This window comes from Entelurus aequoreus, linkage group LG20 (genome assembly GCF_033978785.1).
Source record: "Entelurus aequoreus isolate RoL-2023_Sb linkage group LG20, RoL_Eaeq_v1.1, whole genome shotgun sequence".
NCBI classification, from domain to species: domain Eukaryota; kingdom Metazoa; phylum Chordata; class Actinopteri; order Syngnathiformes; family Syngnathidae; genus Entelurus; species Entelurus aequoreus.
In genome coordinates, this window is record NC_084750.1 from 3,950,980 (window position 1) to 3,967,818 (window position 16,839).

Consider the following 16,839-nt stretch of genomic DNA (forward strand, 5'->3'; position numbering starts at 1 on the left):
GTGGCTCTCTGGAGATTTTTAAAAAAATGTATGAAGAATGGAAAAAGATGAGGGGAAAAAAAATCAATTTTTTTGTTTTAGTATGGTTTCTGTAGGAGGACAAACATGACACAAACCTCTGTAATTGTTATAAGTCACACTGTTTATATTAAATATGCTTCACTGATTCAAGTATTTGGCGAGCGCCGTTTTGTCCTACTTATTTTGGCGGTCCTTGAACTCACCGTATAGTCTGTTTACATGCATAACTTTCTCCGACTTTCTAGGACGTGTTTTATGCCACTTCTTTTTCTGTCTCATTTTGTCCACCACACTTTTAACGTTGTACATGAGTGCACAAAGGTGAGTTTTGTTGATGTTATTGACTTGTGTGAAGTGCTAATCACACATATTTGGTCACTGCATGACTGCAAGCTAATCGATGCTAACATGCTATTTAGGCTAGCTATATGTACATATTGCATCATTATGCCTCATTTGTAGCTATATTTGAGCTCATTTAGTTTCCTTTAAGTCCTCTTAATTAAATTTACATCTCATGACACATGTAATATGGCTTTTAATTTTTTGCGGCTCCAGACAGATTTGTTTTTGTTTTTTGGGTCCAATATGGCTCTTTCAACATTTCGGGTTGCCGACCCCTGCCCTAGACCTAAGCCAAGGAGAGCATATGCAAATAATTCTTCAAAGCCAATGCCTACAACAGGAACTAAAGCAGAAAATAAAAGCCCGCTGCAAACACAAGAACACCCCATGACCAGGGGTGTCCAAAGTGTGGCCCGGGGGCCATTTGCGGCCTGCAGCTAATTGTTTACCGGCCCGCCACACATTCTGCAAAAATTGCAAATTTGATAGTATTGCAAAAATAAAAAACAAAACATTTTAAAAATGTGGAATGAGGTGAAATCTAACGAGAAAAAGTTGCAATGTTGACACAAAGCTGCCATGCAGGCTGTTTTTTTTCCTTTTGTCTTTCTTTATTTTTCTTTTTTTGGCCATTGCTCCCCCCCCCAAAAAAGACAAAAAAAATATATGTTATAATGAATTATTGACCTATTCAAGGCTTCAATTACTTCAATAATGTCACTTTAAAATGTTTTGTGTGGAAAAAATATTGCATATATTGTGTGGTTGCCATATAAAAACATCGTTTTCTTTGACAAAAGAGCATAAAAACAAACAAAATAATAGTTCAAACGTAAAATCGACAGATATATTTGAAGTTGATCTCGTAACTTAAGTGTTGAAAGTAAAAGAAAACCTTTTGGATCCCAAATATATTTTGTGGGATTTTATTAATATTTTCACTGATTTCTCAAAAATATTAAAGAATTAAAATCAATGGTGTCCTGTATTATTGATCTTTTAGAGTTCTAATGACTAAATACTTCATATTTCCAGTTTTGCTATAAAAAACAAAGTTGTCTTTGACAGAAAAGGCATAAAACATTTTCTTTTTATTACTTTTTTACTTTTTATCAACCTGAAGTTGATATAGAGATTTACTGTAAGCGTTAAATAAAAAATAAAAATAATAATTTGACTTATTTTTAACGTTTTAATGACTGAGACCCTTTATGGTCCAGCCCTAAAGGTTAAAAAAAACTAACCCCATCACCCATTCACCTCCTCAGGGAGGAAGACTTTCACTTTAGTCTGAAGGTTGTTTTTCCCCAAAGTTGTTTCTTGATAAACTGTAGGGCGTATTTTTCCAAGTAGTTGCTTGATAAGCGGCTCTAACCGGTTCTGTTTAATGCCACCTGCCCCCCCACCCCCCCACTCAGTAATGGCTTATAATTAATTTTAATTATAATTAATTTTTGTGTTGATACAGAACAGGAGAGATTAAGTTCATTTTTATTTTTTATTTTAAGCATTTTTTTTGGCACAACCTCTCCATCATCCAGCTATTGATTTCTGGTGCCTGCTTAAAAGGGGAAAACATAACATGTGTTTCCTTATTAAACATAATGTTTATAGTCATAGAGCACCAACGGGAACTGGAACTGCAGAGAATTGAACCAACGTCGTGTGGCGTAAAAGGTATGTACGTAGTCCATTATGCTACCAGAGGACTAGTGACTACTAATGAGAAGTCATTATTTATAAATTGTCGACAGCGCAGTGAAACCAACTGGATTCAGTTTTCCGTCACATTGAACATCATGTGCTGTTATTCTTTGATTGTATTGGCACTTTAAAAATAATTTCGATTCTCAATCCAGATTCCAAACTGACCGCAACTCTCAAAAGCCCGGATTTTCAATGGAGCTTGGGCGATTTATGTGTTGTCGAATCTCTCTGCAAGATCTGAACCATGTCCCGAAGCAGTCACATGGTACATCCTGGCAGCGAAGCTTCACACGTCATCATTTCCAGCTCCTCCCCTACACGTATCAGGCCTTAATATGCGCTTCGCAGTGAGGCCCTTCTGTTACTTGACAGACGCCTCGAAGTCTCAGCACATCGCGTCACACCACTAACTGAGAGCATCGCCTGTAAGTTCAACATGTACAATTAACTAGTTTGGTTGTATAAGTTTAGATTGGGGTATAACGTTTGTAATGCATATTGTATTCATGTTTCTATTTAAGCTTGCTGGCAAGTAGCTCGCCAGTTTTAGTTAGTTAGTTTGTGTGACTTGCTGTGCACAATGTTTATATGTTACATACATAAATATTGTATTATATATCAGTAATGTGGTTAATATAATGTATGTTTTCTTTTAGTTTTTAATTTTTAATTTTTAGTTTTATTGCGAGGGCAGAATATTTGTTGTTGTTTTTTACATTGATTAGGGGTGTCCAAACTTTTTGATCGGTGGTTTGCATTGGGCTTAAAATAATTTGTAATTTGTCCGGGTGACGGACATGTAAAGTAACTATATACACATACAATATATATATATATATATTTATTTATATATATATATATATATATATATATATATATATATATATATATATATATATATAACTTTTTGCAACTCAACGCTAAGAAAACGGAAATGCTGATTATCGGTCCTGCTCAACACCGACATCTATTTAATAATACCACCTTAACATTTGACAACCAAACAATTAAACAAGGCGACTTGGTAAAGAATCTGGGTATTATCTTCGACCCAACTCTCTCGTTTGAGTCACACATTAAGAGTGTTACTAAAACGGCCTTCTTTCATCTCCGTAATATCGCTAAAATTTGTTCCATTTTGTCCACAAGCGATGCTGAGATCATTATTCATGCGTTCGTTACATCTCGTCTCGATTACTGTAACTTTTTATTTTCGGGTCTCCCTATGTCTAGCATTAAAAGATTACAGATGGTACAAAATGGGGCTGCTAGACTTTTGACAAAAACAAGAAAGTTTGATCATATTACGCCTATACTGGCTCACTTGCACTGGCTTCCTGTGCACCTAAGATGCGACTTTAAGGTTTTACTACTTACGTATAAAATACTACACGGTCAAGCTCCTGCCTATCTTGCTGATTGTATTGTACCATATGTCCCGGCAAGAAATCTGCGTTCAAAGAACTCCGGCTTATTAGTGATTCCCAGAGCCCAAAAAAGTCTGCGGGCTATAGAGCGTTTTCTATTCGGGCTCCAATACTATGGAATGCCCTCCCGGTAAAAGTTAGAGATGCTACCTCAGTAGAAGCATTTAAGTCTCATCTTAAAACTCATTTGTATACTCTAGCCTTTAAATAGACTCCCTTTTTAGACCAGTTGATCTGCCGTTTCTTTTCTTTTCTATATATATATATATATATATATATATATATATATGTATATGTATATATACATTTTTACTATATGTATATATATATATATATATATATATGAATATATATATACATATTTACTATATATATATATATATATATATACATATATGTATATACTGTATATATATATATAGAAATATACATATTAATATATATATATATATATATATATATATATATATATATATATATATATATATATATATATATATATTGGCTGAATGAGATCCGCCCGGAGTTCCTTAAGGCTCTGGATGCTGTGGGGCTGTCGTGGTTGACAAGCCTGTGCAGCATTGCATGGGCATCGGAGACGGTGCCTCTGGATTGGCAAACTGGGTTGGTGGTTCCTCTATTTAAAAAGGGGAACCGCAGGGTGTGTTCCAATTATTGTTCTAATTATTGTGCGATCACACTCCTCAGTCTTCCCAGTAAGGTCTATTCCGGTGTACTGGAGAGGAGGCTATGTCAGTCGAACCTCGGATTCAGGAGGAGCAGTGTGGTTTTCATCCTAGTGGTGGAACTGTGGACCAATTCTATACTCTCGGCAGGATCCTTGAGGGTGCATGGTAGTTTTCCCAACCAGTCTACATGTGTTTTGTGGACTTGGAGAAGGCATTCGACCGTGTCCCTCTGGAAGTCCTGTGGAGAGTGGTCAGAGACTATAGTATATCGGACCGCCTGATTGTGGCGGTCCACTCCATGTATTATCAGTGTTAGAGCCTGGTCCGCATTGCCGGCAGTAAGTCAAACCCGTTTCCAGTGAGGGTTGGACTGTGCCAGGGCTGCCCAAGGAGCTGGTCATTGACTTTGGGAGGTCGAGTCCAAGGTCACAACCTATTGTGATCGAGGGAGTCGAGGTACAGACCGTGGACTCATTCAAGTACCTCGGGGTGTGGGTGGACAACAAGCTGGACTGGACTGTTAACATGGACCACTTGTACAGGAAAGGACAGAGCAGGCTGTACTTCCTGAGGAGGCTGCACTCCTTCAACGTCTGTAAAAAAACTATTGTGGATGTACTACCAGTCTGTGGTTGCCAGTGTTCTGTACTACATCGTAGTGTGCTGGGGGGGCAGTATATCTAAGAAGGACAGCTCCAGACTGGAGAAACTGATCAGGCGGGCCGGTTCTACGATCGGACTAAAACTGGACTCACTGGTGACGGTGGCAGAGAAGAGGACTGTGGAAAAACTAGTGAGCATCCTGGATGATGCCAGTCACCCTCTGCATACCGTTGTCAGTAGCCAGAGGAGCCTGTTCAGTGCTAGACTGCTTCATCCCAAATGCAGGACTTACTTACTTAGACTTAGTTCCTCCCATTCCTGTTGGAACATTGGGCGACGAGTCCCCTCCATTTGTTCCGGTCACTGGCGACCCTTCTTGCTCCATACCAGCTGACTCCCATCTCTCTCAGGTCTTCCTTGGCTGTTTGTCTCCACGTCTTCTTTGGCCGTCCTCTCTTCCTCTTTCCCGCTTCTGGCACCCAGTCCATTGCCACACTTGCCGGTCTCTCTTTTGGCAGTCGGAGTACGTGTCCAGCCATTCTCCTTCTCATATCAGAGACTATATCAGACAATGGTGCTACCCCTGCCCTTCTCATCACCTCTTCATTGGTGATGTGGTCTCTCCATGAGATCCTCAAGATGTATCTGAGGCACCGTCGGTGGAAGACATCCAGCTTGTTTGTAATGGTTGATGTCTTCATCCATGTCTCACAGGCATAGGTCACTGTAGGGATGACCACTGACATATAGAGGCGCAGCTTGGTGCAGTGCAGGACTAATAGACTAAAAAACTCCTTAGTCCCACACGCCATTAGACTGTACAACTCCTCTCTGGGAGGGAGGGGGGGTATTGGTATTAGAATGACGGGGGATGCAAAACAATAACAGTGTAATACGTTTTCATAACATGGTCACTAATGCCTAGTTTCTCTTGTTATATTCTTATTTTACTGTTATATTTGTATTCTCATTGATGCTTTTTGTTTTTATTCTATTGTAATATTTTTCTATTTTGTTTCCATCTATACCCCCATTATTTACTTTTTTAAATTCGATCTCAATTCTGTACACTGCTGCTGGAATTTTAATTTTCCTGAGGGAACTCTCCTGAAGGAATCAATAAAGTACTATCTATCTATCTATCTATCTATCTATCTATCTATCTATCTATCTATCTATCTATCTATCTATCTATCTATCTATCTATTTGTCACAGATTCTGTTGACAACTTTTATAGACAGAATTCTTAGGCACAGTCAGAGCGTTGAGGGGATCCGGTTTGGTAGTCTCTGCTTTTTGGAGATGATGTGGTCCTGCTAGCTTCATCTGACCAGGATCTTCAGCTCTGACTGGATAGGTTCGCAGCGGTGTGAAGCGACTGGGATGAAAATCAGCACTTCCAAGTCAGAGTTTATGGTTCTTGCCCGGAAAAGGGTGGAGTGCCATCTCCGGGTTGGAAGGAGACTCTGCCCCAAGTGGAGGAGTTCAAGTACCTCAGGGTCTTGTTCACAAGTGAAGGAAGAGTGGATTGTGACGTTTACAGGCGGATTGGTGCAGCGTCTGCAGTGATACAGACCCTGTATCGGTCTGTCGTGGTGAATAAGGAGCTAAGCCGAAAGGCAAAGCTCTCAATTTACCGGTCGAGCTACATCCCTATCCTCACCTATGGTCATTAGCTTTGGGTTATGACCAAAAGGACAAGATCACGGGTACAAGCGATGGAATTAGTTTCCACCGTCGGGTGGCAGGGCTCTCCCTTAGAGATAGGGTGAGAAGCTCGGTCATTCGGGAGGAGCTCAGAGTAAAGCCGCTGCTTCTCCACATCGAGAGGGCATCTGGTCAGAATGCCCCCCGAACGCCTCCCTGGGGAGGTGTTTAGGGCGCGTTTGACCGGTAGGAGACCATGGGGAAGACCCAGAACACGGTGGAGAGACTATGTCTCCCATCTGACCTGGGAACGCCTCCGGATACCCCGGGAAGAGCTGGACAAAGTAGCTGGGGAGAGGGAGTCTGGGCTTCTCTGCTTAGGCTGCTGTATGTCAAATGTATGCATACTTGCCAACCCTCCCGTTATTAGTGGGAGAATCCCGGTATTCAGCGCCTCTCCCGACAACCTCCCGGCAGAGATTTTCTCCCGACAAACTCCCGGTATTCGGCCGGAGCTGGAGGGGGCGTGGCCTCCAGCTCCTGAGACTGAGTGGGGACAGCCTGTTCTCACATCCGCTTTCCCACAATATAAACAGCTTGCCTGCCCAATGAACGGAGAAGTTAAACAGGACAATACTGCCATCTAATGGATAGCCTCCGGAACACTGACATTCAAGTATTTATTATTATTATTATTATTTTTATTTTATTTTTTCTATGTAAATAAAATAAATATATATATATATATATATATATATATATATATATATATATATATATATATATATATATATATATATATATATATATATATATACATAGCTAGAATTCACTGAAAGTCAAGTATTTCATACACACACATATATATATATATATATATATATATATATATATATATATATATATATATATATATGAAATATATATGAAATACTCGAGTTGGTGAATTCTAGCTGTAAATAACCACGCCCCCAACCACCCCCCCACCCCCGACCAAGCCCCAAAAACTCCCCCCCAAACCCCCACCCCCCACCTCCCGATGTTGGAGGTCTCAAGGTTGGCAAGTATGTATGTCAAATGTATGTAAAATAAACTGGTCCCCTGGTGGCAACAAAAGTGCAGCAATGCTACTGTCAGATATTTAAAATAATGTCAGAGGCACTCCACCGGCCATATTCCTTATTAAGCTTGTGACGTTAAAATGTAATTTTGGGCCTGCATTTGGACAACTAGAATAGCAAGCGTTTGAGCACAAAGAAAGTCAGGGAGATAAAAAAAATGTTCCCTCATCTTTGGTGCTCATAAACAGGCTAGTGACAAATATTACTCTTAGGATATGATTAAAAGTGTATTTTTCATAGCGGGCCATTATAGACTCTCATGACTAAACTGAGAGTCTACACTCTAACACACATTTTGTGTTTTATTTTAATTTCATTGAGCAAAAAAAGAACTTGACCTAACTTTGGTGGGATGATTATCCACAGTATATAATTTACTATGACATAATTACGATATGTCGTTATTTGGTCCACAGATGCTGTTGTTCACTGACTCCACCTTCTTCTCCGCCAACCACAAGTAGTGCTAAGAAATGAGCATCAAGATTGTAATCACTGAGACGCTGGAAAACCTTTCTTTGGACGACTTTGAAAAGTTCCGCCAGTCTTTAGTAGACCTCAAAAGGGACAAGAGGGTGGCGTTATGCAGGGTGGAGAAAAAGGACCGCATAGAGGTAATCAACGTGCTGGTGTCCACCTTCACCCTCAATGAAGCTCCAACAGTGACCATCGAGCTCTTGAAACAGATTGGATGCCACGATAAGGCCACCGAACTGGGTTTGCACTTCATTTATTCAAGGAATAGATACTAACCAACTTTGTTGTTATTTACTTTCAGTGTTGGGTTAGTTACTGAAAACCAGTAACTAGTTACAGTTACTAGTTACTTTATTTCAAAAGTAACTCAGTTACTAACTCAGTTACTTACACCAAAAAGTAATGCGTTACTGTGAAAAGTAACTATTTAGTTACTTCTTTTTTTCTCCTTTTTTTTTTAAAGCTCCCATTAATGCCCTTTTAGCCTTCATTTCAGTACTGTTATTGCACTGGAGAATAATACAATCTGTTGATCAACTTGGCATGCATTTTTATCTTCCTTTTAACATGATTAATGAAAAACAGTGCAACATAAAAAGGCTTGTCTCCTTTCTTTAAACTTGGACCAATGACCATTAATAAAAAACAACTTTAAGTGCAACATAAGAAGGCACATCATCTTGAAACATAGGTAGTGAAATGAAGCCTGACATCTGGAGTGATGCTGCTGTCTTCCACACTTGGAGTCATGGATTGTAGAATCCTTGTTTTCAATGGCAGGGTCATTGACACAGATGGTGAAGTTTCAGTGCTCAGTAGAGATGTAACACTTTTGAGGGGTTTAAGCACCTGGAGGACCTCCTCTGCCACTCTCACATCATCATCAGACAGGGTGATGATGTCTTTGACATGTGTCTTCAGGGTGTTGTGGGTCAATGCAGAGTATATAGCTGCCTGCTGCTCCAACATATCATAAGTGGAGTTCCAACTCGTTGGGACATCATGTATGAGCTTATGAGCTTATGAGCATTTCTTGCTTTGTCTTAAGCACATGAGCAGCGGTTGTGCTTGGGTGGAAATAGAAAACCACCTTCCTGATCCTCCCAAGGAGGCGCTCCATCCTATTGACTGAGTTGTGATGCCAAATTCACTACATGTGCAAAGCACCTATCTGTGGTCCCAGTCCTGCCACATTCACTGCAATTATTGAACGTCCGAACAACTTTTTTTTTTTGTTTCATATATCAAACCGCGGATCATGTGTGTGCCGAACCGAAGATATTGACCCGAACGGATCACGGATCAATGTTGATCCGTTGCACCACTAGTAAATTCTCGTAAAATCTCATCCCGCGAGACTCCACTTTGAGGAAGATATTGCAGCCACAACTGTTGCCGTGATGTCAATAGAAGGCGAAGGCAGTGGATGATCGCTAAAAGACAACATACTTACACCCCCCTTGGCATTACTGTTTGGGTATGTGGGTCTCTTCAAGCTCGCGGGTCGGTTGTTGGGAAAGGACCCGTGAGACGGCTCGGTTCAGCGGTGCCGCCTCGCCCCCCTCGGCCGACCGATCGGAGACTTACAGCCCCCTCGACACATTTTCAGGCATGGGGGTCTCTCCAAGCTTGCGAGTCGGCCTCTATTATCGATCGGAAGCGATCCGTCTGCCATAGTTTTCCTGCATCAACGCCATGCCGGTTCGATGTTTAAGTGACCTCTAAATGCGCAAAAAGTGTTTCCATTGTGCTTTTGCTAAACACTTCAATATAGAATCGTCTCAAAACCCACCTTATGAGAGCGCAAAAATGTTTTTGCGATATTTGAGAGGTTTTTCGAAATATGGCTGTTTTCATTACCAGTTTCTTATTGCCTATTTAGGTTTTGCGCATTTCTAGGGCTAATGAAAATGCAGCTAGTGACGACTTAGGCTTTAAAACATGTTTAATAGACGAGGCCAAAGGTTTTGTTAAGTTTTATTTAATCGATATGTTAAAACAATTGCTTTTTCCTTGGTTTGGGTTTGAAATGTAGGGCACAGTCATTTCTGTTAAACAGCTGCATCTGTGAAATACTAAACAATGCCTTCCCGTGTTTGCAGATGAAAGGACTAGGAACCTGCCACCTCCGGAACTGCCTACACCTGCAGTATTACCTTCATCTCCACAACAGCTTCTACTTGCAGTACTGCCTCCAACTCCACAAGTGGCTCTACCTGTAGTACCGCCTCTAACTCCACAAGTGGCTCTACCTGCAGTACTGCCTCCAACTCCACAATTGGCTCTACCTGCAGCACTGCCTCCAACTCCACAACTGCTTCTACCTGCAGTACTGCCTCCAACTCCACAAGTGGCTCTACCTGCAGTACTGCCTCCAACTCCACAATTGGCTCTACCTGCAGTACTGCCTCCAACTCCACAAGTGGCTCTACCTGCAGTACTGCCTCCAACTCCACAAGTGGCTCTACCTGCAGTACTGCCTCCAACTCCACAAGTGGCTCTAACTGCAGCACTGCCTCCAACTCCACAAGTGGCTCTACCTGCAGTACTGCCTCCAACTCCACAAGTGGCTCTACCTGCAGTACTGCCTCTAACTCCACAAGTGGCTCTACCTGCAGTACTGCCTCCAACTCCACAAGTGGCTCTAACTGCTGCACTGCCTCCAACTCCACAAGTGTCTCTACCTGCAGTACTGCCTCCAACTCCACAAGCGGCTCTACCTGCAGTATTGCCTCCAACTCCACAAGTGGCTCTAACTGCTGCACTGCCTCCAACTCCACAAGTGCCTCTACCTGCAGTACTGCCTCCAACTCCACAAGCGGCTCTACCTGCAGTACTGCCTCCAACTCCACAAGTGGCTCTACCTGCAGTAAATCCTCCAACTCCACAAGTGTCTCTACCTGCAGCACTGCCTCCAAATCCACAAGTGGCTCTAACTGCAGCACTGCCTCCAAATCCACAAGTGGCTCTAACTGCAGCACTGCCTCCAAATCCACAAGTGGCTCAACCTGCAGTACTGCCTCCAATGCCACAAGGGGCTCTAACTGCAGCACTGCCTCCAAATCCACAAGTGGCTCTAACTGCAGCACTGCCTCCAAATCCACAAGTGGCTCTAACTGCAGCACTGCCTCCAAATCCACAAGTGGCTCAACCTGCAGTACTGCCTCCAATGCCACAAGGGGCTCTAACTGCAGCACTGCCTCCAACTCCACAAGTGGCTCTACCTGCAGTAAATCATCCAACTCCACAAGCGGCTCTAACTGCAGCACTGTCTCCAACTCCAGAGCTGCTTCCATCTCCAACATCAGACAAAGGTGTGTCTGCTGTCCCTTATTATTGTGTATTCTCAGTTTGTTGTGTTTTGTCTCCACACACAGCCAGTGCCAGTTTACGCTACTCCTGTCGCCTCCTACGCAAATGTTTGCCATCAGGATTTTCATGGTGATGAGAGCTTTGACCCACTATTTTATTGAATGCAGGAAATTGGATAATCTGCTTCATATTATAACACGGAAAGTGAAGAGACAGTCAGTAATTGTTGACATTTGCAACTTTTCAAACGTATGTCAGGGATCCCAGTGAGGTAATAAAATCAAATAGAAGAATTTAAAAACATCAGCTGCGGCCCTTTTGGGGGTTCAGGGGGCACTGACATTTTATAGATACTTTGGAATGCATATCCAAAATAAAAGGAAATCTGTAAAAAAGCAAGGAAACTTACCAATGGTTTCTATTTATTGGGTGCTATAAACTGAAAGCCACGCCTTTTTTTATGACTGTACCACATCATTAAAATATTTTTTTTTTTAAATAAATAATAATAATTTTAAAAAAAAATAGTTCATTGTTTTTGTTGAGAAAATATCTTCACCATATCAGTGCAAACCATTCCAAAATGTACAACGTCCATAGTTTATTTCATTAGTTCATTGTTTTGCTTTAAGAAAATCTCTTACAGTACATCACCACCCAGCAGGCACAAGACATTGATACGTTGATTATACGTACATGTCCTTTAAAACTGACTTTGAAACAATGTTGCAAAATAGTTGTAAATTTATAAATTGAGAAAACGTTGATGTCTCACGTTGGATCCACGTTGTTTGTTGGGAAATGACCAAATTTCAATGGTCAAATCAACGTCACAACCTGACATTGAATAAACGTTGTCCAAAAGCATGTTGTTTTAACATTGTATTTCTGTCGTAGAATATTGGTTGGGAAATGACCATAATTCAATGATCAAATCAACGTGAGAACCCAACATTGATTAAACGTAGTCAAAAAGCATGTTGTTTCAACATTATGTTTGAGTTGCTCAACGTCAGGACCTAATTCAACAAGTTCTCAACGTTGTTTCAATGTCTTGTGCCTTCTGGGTATAAGGCATTTCATAAATACATGAGATATGGTGGCCAGTGTTTCCCATAAACTGCCAAGATACCTGTGGCGGCGGGGGCGTGGCTATGGGCGTGGCTATGGGTGTGGTCACCATGACATCATCGAGTAATTTGCATAATTTACTACAATGATATGATTTTCTTTAAAAAGGCTCAAAAAATGTATACTTACTAATTAATAATAACAGTTTTGTTTTAAACGTCCATCCATCCATCCATTTTACAATATAATTACAACACTTTATGTACATATTTATATACAGATTTGAACAATAAGTTATTCACTGAAATATATTTATTAATTGTGGTTCTTACAAAAAATATATCTTATAAAATATAAAAGCTAAAATGTCTCTTAAAGGCCTGCCCCTTTAATTAGTGCATACTAAATAATTTAACTTTAGCCTACTACTACAACCATATTATTTACCAGCAACATAAAGTGAAACAGAGGCAGAGGTGTCCTGCCACAGTCAGTAACAAATAAACAGAAAACAGTAGTGGTCAAATACAAATAAGGCAACAAGAGAAGTATCCCACACTTCTCGTTTGTAAAGTAAATCTGAACAGCATATATGGGCATCTACATCAACTATATGATTTGCCTGAGAAGCTGGACAGGACAAAAAAAAAAAAAAAACATCTATTTGTGGCGGACGTAATTCTTTTGTGGCGGGCCGCCACAAATAAATGAATGTGTGGGAAACACTGGTGGCTATAAAAACCTGTTTTTATGTTCTATTTATTTTATTTATTTATTTTTTATCGTGCTCTGTTTGTGTTGTGTTGTGTTTGCTCAGTTCTCGTATTATCTTTTAACTTGCCCATTGTACAGCACTTTGGCTACCCCTGTGGTAAATTTTAAATGTGCTTTATAAATAAAGTGAGTCAGTTAGTGCATTTGTGTTATCTGCTACAAGTCTGTTTGCTCAAGGATTCAAGGAGCTTTATTTTACATACTCGTACACATTTGGACTCAAGTATTAAGAAAAACAGTAATAAATGATTAATAGGCAATAACATAAGGCACTTAACAAGAGGACGGAAGAAGAGCAGAGGGGGACTATGGAGCACGGCTAGCGTTCAGCAGTCTGACAGCTTCAGGGAAGAATCTGCTTCTGAGCCTGGTGGTTTTACCCCTTATGCTCCGCAGCCGCATTTAGATGCTGAGGGACCTCCCCTTGCATCTGAGTGTAAAGTTTTGAGGTGTTGGGAAGGCTGTTTCCCACGGTCTCCTGTGCAGCCTTCGCCACCCTCTGCACGGTGATGCAGGTGCAGAGCACACTCTCCACCACACAGTTGTTGAAGCTCCTCAGGACTGAGCTCCCAAGTCCAGCTCGCCGTAGCTTCCTGAGGAAGTAGAGTCGCTCGTGGGCCTTCCTGACCAGACAGGACGTCTTGGTGCTCCAGTTGAGGTGCTTGGTTATGTGCACACCCAGGTACCTGAAGCTGGACACCACTTCCACGTCTGCTCCTCCGATGTACAGGGGGTGAGGGTGGCCTCTGTCCCTTCTGAATTCGACCACCATCTCCTTGGTCTTCTTCATGTTGACGTTGTTTTCTCTGCACCGCTGCTCCAGGTGTTCAACCCGAATTTAGTGTTTTTAGCCAAAAGTAGAAGAAGGCAGATGTACCCCGTACACGGATTGAGATTAAAGGCCTACTGAAACCCACTACTACCGACCACGCAGTCTGATAGTTTATATATCAATGATGAAATCTTAACATTATAACACATGCCAATACGGCCGGGTTAACTTATAAAGTGACATTTTAAATTTGCCGCTAAACTTCCGGTTCGAAACGCCTCTGAGGATGACGTATGCGCGTGACGTAGACCGGGGAACACGGGTATGCCTTCCACATTGAAGCCAATACGAAAAAGGTCTGTTTTCATTTCATAATTCCACAGTATTCTGGACATCTGTGTTCGTGAATCTGTTGCAATCATGTTCATTGCATTATGGAGAAGGAAGCTGAGCAAGCAAAGAAGAAAGTTGTCGGTGCGAAATGGACGTATTTTTCGAACGTAGTCAGCCACAACAGTACACAGCCGGCGCTTCTTTGTTTACATTCCCGAAAGATGCAGTCAAGATGGAAGAACTCGGATAACAGAGACTCTAACCAGGAGGACTTTTGACTTCGATACACAGACGCCTGTAGAGAACTGGGACAACACAGACTCTTACCAGGATTATTTTGATTTGGATGACAAAGACGCAGACGTGCTACTGTGAGTATGCAGCTTTGGCTTCTAAACATTTGATCGCTTGACCGTATGAGCGCAACTTTTTTTTGCGTATGTACGTAACTTTTTTAAAATATATAAGCTTTATGAACCTTGGGTTAGGTGAACGGTCTTTTGGGCTGAGTGATTGTGTGTGTTGATCAGGTGTTTGAATTGTATTGGCGTGTTCTATGGAGCTAGGAGCTAGCATAGGAGCTAGGAGCTAGCATAACACGTACCGTACCGTACGTGCGCGTCACGTACGTAACTTTTTAAAAATATATAAGCTTTATGAACCTTGGGTTAGGTGAACGGTCTTTTGGGCTGAGTGATTGTGTGTGTTGATCAGGTGTTTGAATTGTATTGGCGTGTTCTATGGAGCTAGGAGCTAGCAGAGGAGCTAGGAGCTAGCGTAACAAACACGCAGGTGTTTTTATGCAGGATTAATTTGTGGCATATTAAATATAAGCCTGGTTGTGTTGTGGCTAATAGAGTATATATATGTCTTGTGTTTATTTACTGTTGTAGTCATTCCCAGCTGAATATCAGCTCACCCCCGGCTCTCACAGCATCTTCCCTATCTGAATAGCTTCAACTCCCCACTAGTCCTTCACTTGCACTTTACTCATCCACAAATCTTTCATCCTCGCTCAAATTAATGGGGAAATTGTCGCTTTCTCGGTCCGAATCTCTCTCACTTCCTGCGGCCATCATTGTAAACAATAGGGAACTTTGCGTATATGTTCAACTGACTACGTCACGCTACTTCCGGTAGGGGCAAGCCTTTTTTTTATCAGATACCAAAAGTTGCAATCTTTATCGTCGTTGTTCTATACTAAATCCTTTCAGCAAAAATATGGCAATATCGCGAAATGATCAAGTATGACACATAGAATAGATCTGCTATCCCCGTTTAAATAAAAAAAAAATCATTTCAGTAGGCCTTTAATAAAATTACAGGAATTCCATCCCATCCATCCATTTTCTACCGCTTGTCCCTTTTGGGGTCGCGGGGGGTCGCTGGAGCCTATCTCAGCTGCATTCGGGCGGTAGGCGGGGTACACCCTGGACAAGTCGCCACCTCATCACAGGGCCAACACAGATGGACAGACAACATTCACACTCACGTTCACACACTATGGCCAATTTAGTGTTGCCAATCAACTTATCCCCAGGTGCATGTCTTTGGAGGTGGGAGGAAGCCGGAGTACCCAATTTAACAATTTCAATCATTCCAGTCATGAGGAAAGAAAGTAGTTCGTACTGAAGCAACTGAATTCTTGTTTTTTGTGTTGTTTCTAACGACCTAAACTGTTTTTCTCTCGCTCTTTTTGCACATAGGGGCCGCTGGTGATTACAATTATGATGACAACATGAAAGCCATTAATACTTTGGTTGAAACGGCGGCACGCATCGGTGAGAAGAAGGTGAAGAAAGCCTTATTGGCACTTGCCAAAAAACCACTTTTTTTTTCAAAGAAGAAGCAGAAGGAGTAAACACCCTGATGGTATTACTAATAATCATGTTCACATGCCACTTTGTAGTATCTTGCGTTGAAAAGATGGTCCTTAAACTGATGATTCCCAATCTTTAGTCACCTTATTTTATGTGAACACACCGTAAAAGCTAAAACAATAACACAACACAATTATTAACTCTAGATAGTGGTGCACTTTAACCTTTTACCTTGTTTTATACATCTGGTATGAGTTACCTTAACACACTTATCCTTAAGCGCTATTACCATCTTTTTATTCATCACGTTTCCTTGCTAAACTCTTTTCACATGTTCATGTTTTACCTGATATAAATCAAGACATAAAATAAAATGTATTATACATTGCAATTGTCCTTGTCGTTACATTATTTTACATTAAACCGGGGGTCACCAACCCTTTGGTGCCGCCCTAGTGGCTCCCCTGGAGGATTGAAAATGGAAAAAGATGGGGGGGGAAATAATGTTGTTGTTTTTGTTTGAGGACACACATGATACAAACCTTCCAAAATGTTAGAAAGCCCACTGTTTAATATGTTTGTGTGTATGCTTGACTGATGAGTATTTTGTGAACATCGTTTTGTCCTACTAATTTCGGCGGTTCTTGAACTCACCGTAGTGTGGACTGTGACGCAACAGTTTGTTTACATGTAAAATCTTCCACTCCTCCTTTGTCTCA

At 41.2% G+C, this 16,839-nt stretch overlaps 1 protein-coding gene across 3 annotated transcripts; it reads left to right on the forward strand.

Annotated features, from left to right (window-relative positions):
• The first annotated feature begins 316 nt into the window (after nucleotides 1-316).
• Nucleotides 317-16,503, forward strand: LOC133635532 (uncharacterized). 3 transcript variants are annotated; one of them, XM_062028733.1, is made up of 6 exons: nucleotides 317-342; nucleotides 1,981-2,043; nucleotides 2,226-2,498; nucleotides 7,978-8,278; nucleotides 10,141-11,352; nucleotides 16,007-16,503. In XM_062028733.1, exons 4-6 carry the CDS (start codon nucleotides 8,035-8,037, stop codon nucleotides 16,159-16,161), a joined length of 1,611 nt encoding a protein of 536 aa, XP_061884717.1. In that variant the 5' UTR covers nucleotides 317-342; nucleotides 1,981-2,043; nucleotides 2,226-2,498; nucleotides 7,978-8,034; the 3' UTR covers nucleotides 16,162-16,503. The 3 variants fall into 3 exon arrangements, with proteins under 3 accessions (XP_061884717.1, XP_061884716.1, XP_061884718.1); XM_062028732.1 differs by lacking the exon at nucleotides 317-342 and having other exon boundaries at nucleotides 1,400-2,498; XM_062028734.1 differs by lacking the exon at nucleotides 317-342 and having other exon boundaries at nucleotides 1,400-2,338.
• Nucleotides 16,504-16,839: the final 336 nt, after the last annotated feature.